Source organism: Brachyhypopomus gauderio, chromosome 10 (genome assembly GCF_052324685.1).
Source record: "Brachyhypopomus gauderio isolate BG-103 chromosome 10, BGAUD_0.2, whole genome shotgun sequence".
NCBI classification, from domain to species: Eukaryota; Metazoa; Chordata; class Actinopteri; order Gymnotiformes; family Hypopomidae; genus Brachyhypopomus; species Brachyhypopomus gauderio.
In genome coordinates this window covers 4,533,107-4,548,223 of record NC_135220.1, presented here as the reverse complement: position 1 = coordinate 4,548,223, position 15,117 = coordinate 4,533,107, and the positions used below count along the sequence as shown (strand labels likewise).

The following is a 15,117-nucleotide window of genomic DNA, read 5'->3' as shown; positions in this document are numbered from 1 at the left end:
CCTCTGGTGTCCTGATTGGTGGAACAGGAGAACCCTGTTCTGAACCCTGAGGAGCGTTGTTGGAGAAATAAGGAACCCATGGACTCTATTTGGTGTTTAGCTTCTGTCTCATGGTGAGATAATAGCAGCATGTGATCTCTTCATATTGGTGGAAGACTCTTTTTGAGCTGGGGACCTTCTCTCTCTCTCTCTCATTCTCCTTCTATTCAGCAACATACAGATAATATTTTATATGATACATTTCTTGTAGCATTTGTATTGTCTTAGAATATCCATCCAATGGTGCTGTGGAACAAAAATGCAGTAATCTAGTAACTAAACCCCTGTAAAAGTATCCAACCCCCCATCAGTACACACTGCATCATACTTGTAAAAGAGCAAACCACCCATCCCTCTACCCACGAGTTGTCTTTCATCTACAGTATAGTCGTGTTTAAAGCTGGTATAGATGATAATTGCATGTATTTGTTGTATTTACATGTACATCACATCGCACTGTTTACACTGTACTCATCACATCAGACAGCCCCGTTAGGCACGGCTGTCCAGAGGACTCAGTACACCATCCTAGAGAATCTAATTCTTCACTCAACAGGTCTATGATCAGAACCAATAACAAAGTTGACAGGGCAACAGTGCCCTCTACTGCCAGCGTCCTGAACAACAGACAGGTGATGCATGAAGGTGGAACACACTTACTAGCAAAGTATCATCAGTTCCAAATAACACCAATTACTTTCAATAAACCCAAAATAAACAGACCATTACAGATGACTTCTTATATATGTAACTTTTATCCATGTTTTCACTTAAGTGCATCTTTTAAACACATATCAAAAACCCATCTGAGCAGTACCTGAAATCACACAGCAAAAACACACCTCAAGGCACACACCTCAGTGAACTAAATGTAATAAAGAGACCACAAAACTATACCACAAAAAAAAACTTTCAAACAAAAACCAAGCCACACATAGGTAATGAAAATATTATCAAAATCCAAAACATAAAATCAGCAAATTTAAATATAATCCACTTTTGACTAGATCATGTTGAGGAGAAAATATTTTGCAATATTAGATTGTATACACACACACTCACAAACATAGAGTAATACAGTAGCAAAACGTCCCCTCTCAAAATGCTAACTTAATAAATATAAAAGTAACCCGCTCTGCTGCGGTGTCAATGCCCCATGCTGGCTGGTGTGTAAAAGCTGCATGCTTCTGCTCTGCTCGACAACGCTACAAAAAAACGTAAAACCTATTAAAACCCAGATGCATTTTCTGTACTTCTTACAGATATAAACAAAGTCAAATGGGAAGCCAGGAGACTGTGGCTTTAATCAAAAGAGAGTAAACGTATTTAAAACAGCATGTAGTAGGAGTTCCGGCTCCAGATATCTGAGCAACTTTACTATCTGAAAGACAAAATGTGTGCGAGGCAATAATATCAGAGCCCTGATGAACATGATGGGAGTAAAGAACATGATGCTGCCACATGGTTTGTGCATATATAATAACATAAAACAGCCCCATTAAAGCCCAGACCAGCACCAGGGGGACTTTTATACAGAACTACACAATAAAAGTACAAAAATAAAGTTCACACTAAAAAGGCTTAAGGCAGGGTTATGTTTGCTGCAGGAGGTCAGAGAGTGCTGGATCGTGCAGTTCTTCTCCTTCTCTGATCAATGAGGATGCTGGTGGTCTAGCCGGTGTTCTCCCTGAGCAGGAAAGAGGTTGGTCCTTACGCCCTGTCCACCATTAAAGGGGGTGTGGCCTGCTCCTGCCTGGGCAACGTCGTCATCATCCGCACTGTCATCATCGGCATCGTTCGTCTTCCAGTCCCGTTTAAGAGGAGTGAGTTCTGGTGCTGTGACGTCACCATCCTGGAACCATCAAGACCAACAGGATATGAGTGACCTCATGAAGCCCACCAAACCACACCCACTATGAAGCCCACCAATCACGCACGCACCCACCACAAAGCCCACCAATCACGCACGCACACGCCCACCATGAAGCCCACCAATCACGCCCATGCCCACCATGAAGCCCACCAATCACGCACACGCCCACCACGAAGCCCACCCAACCACACACGCACCCGCCCACCATGAAGCCCACACAATCACGCACGCACACGCCCACCATGAAGCCCACCAATCACGCACCCGCCCACCATGAAGCCCACCCAACCACGCACACACACGCCCACCACGAAGCCCACCCAATCACGCACACCCAATCACGCACGCACCCGCCCACCATGAAGCCCACACAATCACGCACACACACCTCACCATGAAGCCCACCCAATCACGCACGCACCCGCCCACCATGAAGTCCACCCAATCACACACACACACGCCCACCATGAAGCCCACCCAATCACGCACGCACCCGCCCACCACGAAGCCCACCAATCATGCCCACGCCCACCATGAAGCCCACCCAATCACGCACGCACGCACCCACCCACCATGAAGCCCACCCAATCACGCACGCACACGCCCACCACGAAGCCCACCCAATCACGCACACACACGCCCACCATAAAGCCCACCCAATCACGCACGCACACGCCCACCACAAAGCCCACCCAATCACACAAGCACACGCCCACCACGAAGCCCACCCAATCACGCACGCACACGCCCACCATGAAGCCCACCCAACCACACACGCACACGCCCACCACGAAGCCCACCCAATCACGCACACACACGCCCACCACGAAGCCCACCCAATCACACACACACACGCCCACCACGAAGCCCACCCAATCACGCACACACACGCCCACCACGAAGCCCACCCAATCACACACGCACATGCCCTGGGGTTGGTAGGGTTATGAGCTAAAATTCACAGTATTGTCCACTATACAAATAGTAATGATATATCACAGAATATATCACAAAATAAACTATGTGCTTTTTTTGTGTAAAAAAAGTGTAACGTAATGTAATCTGGATATTGTTACTTCTAATTTGATTTCCTCCTCAGCTCCAGTATGGTGAGTTAAGGAAGCCTGTTATGTCATAGATGGCTTTGGAAGTGTGAATACTAATGAAATGCCTTAACTAATATATCCTGACAAACCAACTCTTATTTATTTATTCCTAAGTGATGTACTTGTAGGAAAATATACACTTTTCCAGGTCTGTTGATATGTAACTTAAACTTTTCTATCTTTGCCATGGTTCTGTATCTTAGTTGTTGCATTGCTTTTGTTTCAAACTGGAGGGTAATGCCTTAAATGAATATACATAGGCATGACAGCTAGTCCCTCCCATCTCGCAACGCCCTTGGATCAATATTAAAACTCCATAACCTAGTAAGAAAAGTTAGTTGAAGTGGAAGTCGGAATTAGGAGTTGGAAAGAAACCAAAACATCGCTACAAGAAATGTGCCTGGATTTCCACAAAAACGTCAACTTCAAAGAATCCAAGAAGTAAGTATATAATTATATTAAGTAAAACCTAACATCTGTTTAACCGCGAGTTCGTTTAAACTCACGTAATTTGCTCCAACACGTGTCGCAAAGTTATCTTGCCTCCGTGTTTGTTTGTAGAGTTAGGATGAGTTATGTCTTCGGAAGAAGTTTATACAAATTCTGCAGTGGCGCATAAAGACGAGCGAGCACACCTGTCCAACTCCACGAAGGCCTTGATTACTCAAACGAGTGTACAGAGGTCCAAAACTCATACATCATCGCTCAACTTCTCCGAACAGCTGGGTCACGGTGTGCTTGGTACAACCTCGGAAAGCACGCATGGGTTCATTTTGGACCTCAAAATACCGCGTATTCCTGACGGCACCAGTGGACAACCATTCAAAGACTCTCGCCTTGAGTAAGGCACCTTCGTTCATCATGGCGCTTTGATGCCAGTCTGGTTTGCTGCTATTATCATTTATACCCACTATAGGACCAACATCTCTTGACAACTTCCATATAATAGTTTCATCTATGAGGCATTTACCTCCATTTTCATTTACTTTAACCATCGTTGCTTTTGGGTTGGTTAACATTGGTTTAAATGGTCTGTGGAGTTTTCCATTTCATAGTTAGTTTAATTTCAGTTGGTTTGTCCTTCCTCTGATTCTTTTAATAGCTTGATTAACTCTCTGAACCTAAACCAAGTTTTCGACCTTAGGCGTCGTAAGCATTGTAGCGTTCAGTGATGCCGGTAACGCGTTACTTAGTAACGCGTTACTGTAGTCGGACTACTTTTTTCAGTAACGAGTAGTCTAACGCAACTACTATTTAAAAACTAGTAGTCAGATTAAAGTTACTTATCTAAAACATCGTGCGTTACTATTTCTGCATTTCGGGGGAACGTAGGTTATTCATTCTTATTTTTTGGCTACACGTTTCTTGCGCGGTTATGTCATTTCTGCGGCGCCAAAGTCAGATGGAAGGAGAGGGTCGCCTTTAGCAGCTGGAAATACAGGCATTATTTTGATTTTATTTCGGTTAAGGATGACAACATTAAGGTGCGTTGTACACTCTGTGCTGGCGACAGAGTGCTGTCTACTTTCAAAAACACAACGTCAAACCTGAAAAAAACCGGGGGGTGGCGGCGAACGTAAATTGTTACCGGGCGGGGTGTAAAATGGACTAAATTCAGTATTATATCACGATCTATCGATCGCCGGTGGTTGGCGCCAGATCGAACTAGTAACTCATTGAATCATAGATATGGATCAGAGGTAAATAAACTAGATTTTTTTTCGGCGTGAGATATCGAAAGTGTGGCGTGTGAGCGTGTGAAGACAGTCAAATGCGTGTGTCTCACGCTCAATGCGTGAGAATTGGCAACCCTGTAAGTGGGCGGAGTTGAACAGAAAGACTGTCTTATTTATTTATTTATTTTAAAAACAACAAAGCCTATTTCAAGAAAAAGTTTACAAATGCCAGTGTCATTTTTGATGTTCCGGTTAAAATACATGTCAATAAAGTGAGTATTGGCAGAACTGGTAGTCATTTTCCTGTTATAGGGGCGGGGGATCAGCCTCTGCTGAAAGTAACTAAAAGTAATCTAACTTAGTTACTTTTAAAAGCAAGTAGTCAGTAACTTAACTGAGCTACTTTTTAAAGAAGTAGTCAGTAGTCGGATTACTGTTTCAAAGTAACTATGGCAACACTGGTAGCGTTAAATTGTTGATATCTATTGATCAGTAAAATTTGCATTTATTCATGAAATCAACTACTATGGCAAATATATTTCAACCAGTGGAACTGGGTCACTGCACAGACTCTGAGCTTCACCTTCGGTAATGAGACAGATATATCATTTCATTATTAAATACATATTTCTGAGTTTTCAGGGTGGTGCCCCTTATAATTATTCATAATGAATCAATAAGTGTTCTTATCAATATTACCAACACTAATAGTAATAGGCCTACTGTAAAACCCAAATAACTGTAAAATCACAGAAGCACAGGCACACTGTGTTTTGACATAACCTACAGCGTACAATTTGCAGACGTGGTCAGAACCTTTGACCCTGAACCCATTCTGAAAAGCTTCCCGATCTGCAGGTCTGACGCTGCTGCAGTCTCGCTCTGCATGGACAGTTTTGTGCTTTGTTCAGCAAATAAGAGTTCAATGTAGTTAAATGAAGGTACAGTAATAATCTGCCTGCAATCATCATTGCAAATAGTTAAACATGAGGCTTACTAACTGCCTACACATTTTATTGTTTCTATAACTAATGACAGTGATGGGTTGTCTTTGTGATTGACAGTCGTTTATGTTGGTGTTTATTTTGTCTCGAGGGCTTTCGAATTTACTGTTTCAGGGCTTATTCACATTATGGTTGTTCTGTTTATCAGGTGGCAGATTCTGAATTTGGCAAATGCCACTCACTCCATATCAGAGCTCTTTGATGACCTCCCAGTTTTACTGTAGCCAAACACTGTAGTGGACACACACACACACACACACACAAGTCATTGGCAGGAGGTCGGGACAGTGATGTTAAGAGTCACAGTCAGCTTTATCAGTGCTGGTCGCTGCAGCTAGAGAGCTAACTAGCACTCATCCTCAGGAGAGATTGCATTATATCAGGGACACACACACACAGGGTCCCACCAAGCCCACGCACGCACGCACACACGCGCACACACACACACACACACACACACACACACACACACACACACACACACACACACACACACACACACACACACACTCCCCCTGTGCAGCAGGACTGTGGTACCTGTGGTTTGGAGAAGTTCCTGTTTATGCACCACTGCACAAAGTACTTCCTGGCAGCCTCCAGGCTCGTCTCGTCAGTCTTCCTGCAGTAAACTCTAATCAGCTGCTCAGCAAACCTCTCGGGCAGCAGCTTGGACACCTGCAGGAGGAAGACGGTATTGCAGGCGTGACGAGGTGACGGGGACACGTCAGCCTGGATGTGTGAAGAAGGCATCGTGCGAATGCCCTATGAGGAGGAACCACGCTGGTGACTGACACATGACCACTGACCACTTCCTGTCACATGACCTTACAAATGACACCACGTGTGGCGAAGTGAGTGGGTGGACAACAATCTACAAAAACTCATTTTGAACAGATACTGATCAGATATAACCGTTTGTAGCCACATAAAAACTGACAAGCTGCTTGAACACAGAAGGATCAACACTAAAACCATAAACGCCCCCAGAGGTGGAGTGAGAAATCTTTATTTCCCCTGCAACATTACAGCATCAATCACTTCATTCATAACGCAAGTTTCACTCGTTTGTTCCGTGTTCGCGGGCACGGACGGTTACACTCGTATTACCTGTTTAAAAACAAAACAAAAAGTGGCTTTGACCTCACATGCCAAAGCATTGTGGTGTGATAAGGTGGTGTAATAAGGTGGTGTGAGGTGGAGCGGGTGTGAGGTGGAGAGCAACGTGCTGGGCACGCTCAAGCTCGGTACCTGGTTCTTGCGGATCTTGATGGCTTTGCTGTGGTCCTTCTTGCAGTAGAAGTAGACGTTGTTAATTGGGTTTTTCCCCTTCATCCCGTAATCCATGTAAATCACCTGCCAAGCAAAGGGAGCGTTCAGAGGGGCTGGACTGGCAACCAGGACTAAAACAACAACCGAGTGTGTATTGCTGTGTTTGTTTTCTCACATTGACAACAAAGTCCTCCGGATTCAGATGCAGGGTGGTGCCCTCTGGTTTGGACCGGGCCATCTCACACGACCAGTCTAGCAGCGTCTTCTGCATGAACACACTGAAGCTACTGAATCCTGGATCCTGACCACTCGTTTAAACCCAGCAAGCTCCCATGTCACCATTCAATAACGTGTCAAAGACTTCCTGCTAAAGTATTTCAGAAACTGTGACTTAAGGAGAAATGCACCAAGGTACCATCTGAAACTCTAACCACAAGAAGAATGAAATCACAGCCATCACAGCGGATGCTGTTGTTCCCATCCACACCACACCTCTCAGAAACAGGTTTCTAGACAAGGACCCAACCAGTGCTGTCAAACACCGGAGCATGCGGACACTGTGTGAATCTGGGTGCGTATGGCATCTGGGTGTAGTAACCGTAAAACCTCATTCCTGCGCAGTCATGCAGCCCAGCATGATTAACTTGATCACGGCAGCACCGGCGAGAGCCAACGGCCAGTTCTCCTGCTCACCTGCGTCACATCCAAAGGCTTCGCAGGTGTGGTCTGCCCCACACACTTGTACAGGCGCCTGCACAAGATGTTCTGAAGGATGGCTTGGGCCTCGGACAGGTTGGGATCAGGGGAGTACAGGATCTGCTCAAAGACCTGGTCTAGAGGGAGAGGGTTCAAAGGTCAAGAATGGGTTCAAGAACACGGCAAATATAGCAGAAGGTCATGCAACTTGTAATTTGTAACTAACTCATAGCTAGTCATCATCAGTAAGGTGGACAGATCACCTGTAAGTTTGCTGTACGCCTCCATGTCATCTATGCTCTCTGAGATCCTGAACATCTTCCCTGATGAACCCTGGATCTGAATATATGGATCAGCTTTCACCAACGCTTCCGTTATCCTTCCAAACACACACACACACACACACACACACACACACACACACACACTTAAGCATTCATCACTTTCACATGTCCACATGACTTGAATGAAGTAGTCTGTAACCAGGGTTCTTCTGATCCTGAGTGCAGCAGAGCAGAATCAGGTCTCACCAGGAGACCAACACGGTGATGCCTGCTGATGCCCACAGCCTGCCCTGGTCAAGAACCTAAGACCACACTGGCTGTGCGCTCACAGTTATTTTACGCATTATTAACTGTATGTCTTAGGCAGATTAAAAATAAAGACATGTTGGCTGACCTGAGGGAGATAGAGAGGAGTAACAGTTTCAGGTTCAGCTCTGGCCAGATGTGGAGGAGAAGGTGATGAAGGTGTGATGGTACTCACATGGCCTCAATGATGTTCCCCACTTTGTGCTGATAGGCCCTGCGATGCAGACAGTTCCGCGTGTGGAACATGTCATATAAATTACCCACTTCCTGTGGAAACCATAATTTACATTCAGATTACACATTTTAAATTAAAATAACACAAATGAACAATTAATTTTCTTTAATGAAGAGGGCAAGAGTGCGTAGCATATAATGATATAAAAACTCATCTGGTGACGCTGGAAATGTTGTATACACATTATTAATACTCTAATAATACATTAATTAATAATAAATGTTATTAATACTCCTATTGACCTTAGCAGAAGGTGTGATGTGCACAGCATGTCTGCCTTGGCAGTGTTAGAGAGAATGTAAAAAAATTAATCTGCCTGATTGTAAATCTAATGACCTTTTCCTCAGTTACATTTTATATGACGTTTACTAAAGAGGTCCATGAAGAAGTCGGACTTTTAGAAGTTTCCCATTTATAGAGATTTTTATGGGTTTCAGAGTTACTTACCAGTAATGAAACTATTATGACTATGTAGTCGTTCATTTGTAAGGGTTTACATTGTGTACCAGCCTGTCCCAGTTCTAGTGGTAGGCCCAGCGGGCACAGCAGGTACCTTGTCTCTGGTACAGATGTGCTTCTTCCCCTTCACCTCACACACCCGCGCAAACAAGAGGAACCGACGGTAGTCAAAGTTGTTGTTGATGCCCAGGTGGTAGCAGTCTCTGATCGTGGAGAGAAAACGTGAAATAACACGGTAGCAATTACGAACAAATACCGACAGTGTGCGAAAGAAAAGTGAAATGAAAAACAAAATGGGATACACATCCAAGAACATCCAGAATTCTTCATCATGGTATATTTACAGCCTCCAGTCTCAGGGGGTCAGCAGAAACCTTCACAACTGCTGAAGCTAAAGGTGTTTCATCATGGATCAGTCAAATCCAGTTTCTATAAAGTCTTGGCAATAATGTGACTGTATGTAAAGTTTGGGAAAACACAGTTGCAGAATGGCTTCTCCAGTCAGCCAGTGAGCAAGGAAGCCATCATGGACCTCACACACAAAACGTTCTTGGCTACCGACGCCACCTGTCAACAGCAAGACATCACACCCGTATCGTACCTTTACGCAGACCGGCACCAACCTTGCAAAATAGTCCCACTTGTCCACATCGATGCCGTTTCTCTTATTTGCTACAATTTCGTACAGAAAAGACTTCTCTTCGCATCTGCCTCTGTAAGGCCACTAAAGGGCGAGAACACACTGTTCAGCCGTGCTGTTGGACCACATGGCGACGGAGCCTTCACACCTGTGATGGGGAAGAGATCCGATCCAGATGGGCGGTTCCGGACCGCACGCTCGTACCTGAGAGGCACCGACGCCGCTGTTCGGGGGACCTGCGATTTGCTCCTTGATGAAGGTGAGATCTTCAGGTAAGGAGAGGCCATACTGCTCCATCACCATCTCCAGGTTATTCACCTTCACCAGGTGGTCAAACATCTGTACAGAGGCCACCTCGTGCTGGATCGAACACACACACACACACACACACACACACACTCAATGTGCACTCAAAAAAGCATTATACACTCAGCATGTGCATTACATGTATGATTCACTTTTTACCTTCCATGTCAGATCTGGTCGGACCTTTGGGATAAAGGAGTTATCGAACATGTGGGAAAACGGGCCGTGGCCTGCAAAAGAGTTTCATTTGGGTTGATTTATTCAAATAAAGTCCATGCATCATCACAACAACAGAGAAACACGGACAGAGTAAAGCTCCTCAGAAAAAGCAAGATGGTAAAAAGCAGGCAGGTACAGGCAGTGGACTGGGAACCCAGAGCACCGTGACATGCACTAAACTGTTTCAGAAAGATCCTGAACAGAATTATTAGTCCTTCCACACCAGCACCCACATTGTGCATCAAGTTACTCTTAGCTAACAGATAAAGGTCCAGGCAGTTCACTAAAACAGTACTGTCAGAGACCTCACTTCCACATTTAAGTTCACTTTAATCATAGCACTGTCCTCAGCTTCATTTTGCCAAATTTCAATGGCCATACTGTAGTTTTTTTTACTATTTATGTTTTAGAATTATTGTAAAGTTTTAGACAAAAGGAATAACAAAAGTAGACAAAAGTAAACATTTAAAAATAAATTTAAAATCTAGATCTCAGAAGTGCAGGGGGTTTGGTCCCTGGGCCAGCAGGGCGTGAAGATAGCTGTGTGTTTAACAGCAGGGGCAGACACAGGGGAAGCAGTATTAACAACATCTCTCAGTGTGGTACAACCTCTGCTCAGAGTGTCACCTCCTCAACAGGCCAGAAACACAGGCAGCGTTTGTGTATTTAAAGAAAGATAAAAATGTTTGTGTGTGTGTTAAATAAAGAAAACTCACCCAGGTCATGGCACAAGCCTGCAATCTGAACACATAGGATATCTTGCTTGGTGATGTGGAGTTCTGGTTGTCTTTCATTCAGAGCTTGGACGAGACAGCCTGCTAAATACCCCACCCTGTCCAACACAGCCAAGAGACCAACTCACTATCACACAGGCACGTTCTGCACACTTACGACTGCCACAATGAGTACAGTCTTCATAAAAGGCTTCTTAACCTTTTAAATGTGAGCATTGTAGATAGAAAAATACAGGTACAGTTAAGAAGGAAACATTTTATAGAAATCTGAAAACATCACTCAAAAAATGTAGCTGATCCCTTAGCTGAACCCCAAACTAGCAGGTCTAAGACTAGACCAATCCTTTTTTGGTGTAATAAAGCTAGCCTGGTTGTGGTCTTACCCTACTGAGTGTTCAAAGCGATTGTGCGAGGCTCCGGGGAACACCAGGTAGGTGCCACCCAGCTGCTTGATGTGACGTAACCTCTGAAACTGAGGGGTGTCTATAATGCGGATGAGGAGAGGGTGCATCTCAATGTGGCCATGGATGGGGTCATTGAACACCTGAGTACAGAGGCAGGAGAACCACGCCGCATGAAGTCATAACAGCACAACACTGCCAAACGACAAACAGTGAGGGAAACTGTAAACATGCTGGTACTAGAGCTACATTATTTGAGTTTGCTCTGACATTTCTACTTGGTATTGATACAGTCTTGAACAGAATTTCTGGCTCAGAATCTCTTCCCACAAAATATCTGAGCCAATAATGAAGTAAAAAATCTGTGCATGAACACAAGCACAAAATATAGTTTCTTAAATGCTGAAATGCAAAAGAGACTTTGTTGTTTGGTTTTGATACCCTGCTTATATCTTAGTTAATTAACTCAAATATAAAAAAATTAACTCAAATATAAAGGCTGTCAAAATGACCTTTCGACTGTCAAAATGACCCCCCCCCCCCCCCCCCCCCCCCCGCTGTAGATATATAGAAACGCACCTTTGTGGTCTTATCCGAAATCTGCCAAAGTTTCTGAATGCAGTGGAGAATGTGTAGTCTAGTTCCCAATGGCCTGAAGACGGAACCGGACAAAACATAAAAGTTAGATTAGTCTTTGTAACGGGGTGGAATGATAACTGCTGCCCTAGTAAACACCCTGGCCCATGTTCATGGGCTGACATATATCATATATTTTCATGTACTATGGTTGATCTGTGCAACCTTATGAGAATAAATCATGAATTTCCTAATGAGCTATCAGGTAAGCAGGAACACCCCAAACTTGTCTGTCAGGAACGCCCCTGAACGACAGTCTCATCCGACAGGAACGCCCGACCGACTGTCTCGTCCGTCAGGAACGCCCGACCGACAGTCTCGTCCGTCAGGAACGCCCCTGACTGGGATCCTCTAGTCTGTCAGGTTGTTGCTAGATATGAAGAACTACCAGGAAATCATGACATATTTATTCTAGTGCTAATCACAGAATCTATCAGTCTTTATATCTGACTTGTATATCTTGATGACATTATAACATTACAATATGTTGTTATGCAGTGAAAAAGTAAACGTGAAGCTCTATATGAAGCTATTAACACCGAGTACATTACTACGTAAAACATAAATAACAACCACACATCTCCACACATCAATCTACATGCGCACACACACACACACACACACACACACACACACACACACACACACACACGCGCACACACACGCACACACACGCACACACACGCACACACACACACGCACACACACACGCACACGCACACGCACACGCACACGCACACGCATCCCACCCCATTCCTTCCCCTACTAACTTTATCCCCATCTTCTCCAGGTGAACCTCTGTGAGGTGCTGTAGCCCCACTCCTGTGATCCTTTGCTCTGTGGAGAGTTGAGAACATCAGTCATTAACCCTGCAAAACAAATACAAACTCACTCCAAATCCAAACCAATGACAACCAAAGGATCACCAGCTATGGCAGCTGGCTATCAAGGAGATGTGTTTGAGAAGATCAAAACAGGCAGAACTAGTGATCCGATGCCAACATCCTTGAGATGAAGGTCACGTTGATATGTTCTGCATTCCAACAGATATCACACAGACTGTAGAAACAGAAGAACAGTTTCTTCATCCTTCTCTTTCTCAACACTTTAACGAGCCTGAACGGAAGTCCTACATCAAACGAACATGCAGAAGACCACAAGGTAAGTCTACATCAGGTCCAAACACAGCTCAAACCAAACTAGAAGCTTTCGTGTTGCAGCTTTAATGTCACTGTGCTCTAGGAATAATAAATAATTATAAAACCCATGTCTGCTGTGCTTTAATGTCACTGTGCTCTAGGAATAATAAATAATTATAAAACCCATGTCTGCTGTGCTTTAATGTCACTGTGCTCTAGGAATAATAAATAAAACCCATGTCTGCTTAGTCAAAATGTTACAACTCGACACAAAAACGGTCAAACTCTCTCACATTATATCAAAGATGCCCAAATCCACAATATACCTAATTCAAATATTTCTGGCCGAGGGGAATATGGAGAAACTATTTCACTAAACAGCTTTTTAATCATATCTCCAACATCATTGGTGTCTGACCCACTGTGGTTTAAGACGTGTCGTGTACACAATATACACAGATATATATATATATATATATATATATATATATATATATATATATATATATATATATATATATATATATATATATAAACCAAATAAAACACAGGTAGCTATTTATTTATTAAGATCAGTTGAACTATCATCAGAGATTAGATTTAATCATATATATCTGAATGGTGGACCGTTGTTTATGTTGTTTTGGAATCTCTCGCAGTCGCCTGTAATGTATCACAAACCCGTATACATACACACACACACACAGTCGTTTCAAAGGTTGTTAAATTTGTTAAAGCAAAAAACAGAAAATGAAACGTTGACAGTGGTTATTCTAGTGAGCGTGGCTGTAATCTAGACGCTCTCTGCTGCTGTTCATGTTTCAGCCAGCCGTACCATCTCAATGAGATTATTTCTCTAGATCAGCAGAGGTACCTCGAAATGTTCCTTCCCATTCAGACAGCCCTTCAGCCCGGAGATAAGCGCACATATCCTCCACGTCCCAGTTCATGAAGTCCACATCTCGCCCCTGAACGGTCGCGCTGCGCTTCTCCGGCGTTTTGAAAACACATGGAGTATCTTCTCTCGCTCGCTTGCGATTGTCCATCATGGGCTTCTAGGGATTATAATGATGATGATGATGATGATGATGATGGTGGTGGTGGTCTGTCACTGCGGATCTGTTTGCCACGCAGCCTGTCTGTACATAAATGCTTGTTCTATATTTGTCTTTGGCGGTTTAACCCGTCCGGTCTATGGTATATAATGATCTAGCAAGGCAAGCAAGACTGCCATCTACAGAGTAGGATGGTGGAGCACTGGTGGTGAAGCATGGACCGTCCAGCACTGTGAAGACAGCAGCGACAGCGAGCGGAACCACAGCCGCTTCATAAGGAGCGGGTCCACTTCCTGCTCCTCCCCTTACGTTAAAACCACTGAAAAACGCCAGGGCGCGACCGTGAGAGTCGTCGAGGCATTTCGAGTTAAAGAAAGTAGTGAGGAACTCTTTTAATGCTCCCCGTTTTAATGTTCTTCCCCGTTTATGTTGTTTTGGAATCTCTCGCGCAGGCGCCTGAAACGTCTCACAAACCCGGAAGACATTCCAGAGTAGCGGGTCTCTTCTCTGGAAACTCTCTGGCAGAGGCTCGGAAACCGGAAATATTTTCAAAGTAAAAGTTTAAAATAAACAAATTCTGGAATTAAATTAAGAAATTCACACATTTTGAAAAGAATTACAGTAACAACAATAACAGCAATGGCATTAAATAGCTTTAATAGATTTAATATTATAGACAAAGTTTTAGTTGTGTAAAATGTAATTAAAAGATATACAAAATAATAATAATACACAAACCTTACTCAATTCTGTGAGAAACTGTGGAGTTTTAAATTATATATGTGTCGCTATATATTTGTGACTCTGTCAAACAAGAGCACAACATGCCAAACGGACTAAGGTGAAAGTAGTTTATATCAAGGCAGTGTATGTCGATAGGTGTGAAATGCCTATAGTGCTTATCTTCAGATTTGTTAATGATGGAGAAGTCTTTAACTGTCCACACCCTAAACAATGCACAGAGGCAACACTAGTCTATAATGAAATAAAATAAATTATCATCTTTTGCCCATAAAAAAAGTCTTATATCAAACATGCAT

General features: G+C 43.7%; 1 protein-coding gene across 2 annotated transcripts; it reads right to left on the bottom strand.

Moving 5' to 3' along the window:
- Positions 1-775: 775 nt before the first annotated feature.
- On the bottom strand, positions 776-14,672 carry samhd1 (SAM domain and HD domain 1). 2 transcript variants are annotated; one of them, XM_077018905.1, is made up of 16 exons: positions 13,897-14,672; positions 12,654-12,720; positions 11,827-11,899; positions 11,230-11,390; positions 10,829-10,944; positions 10,053-10,123; positions 9,792-9,947; positions 9,571-9,671; positions 9,042-9,150; positions 8,429-8,520; positions 7,927-8,042; positions 7,661-7,800; positions 7,143-7,232; positions 6,947-7,051; positions 6,236-6,373; positions 776-1,891 (listed from the first exon to the last, which is right to left on the bottom strand). In XM_077018905.1, the coding sequence occupies exons 1-16, from the start codon at positions 14,069-14,071 to the stop codon at positions 1,691-1,693; spliced, it is 1,911 nt and encodes a 636-aa protein (XP_076875020.1). In that variant the 5' UTR covers positions 14,072-14,672; the 3' UTR covers positions 776-1,690. The 2 variants fall into 2 exon arrangements, with proteins under 2 accessions (XP_076875020.1, XP_076875021.1); XM_077018906.1 differs by lacking the exons at positions 12,654-12,720; positions 13,897-14,672 and having other exon boundaries at positions 11,230-11,442; positions 11,827-11,871.
- Positions 14,673-15,117: the final 445 nt, after the last annotated feature.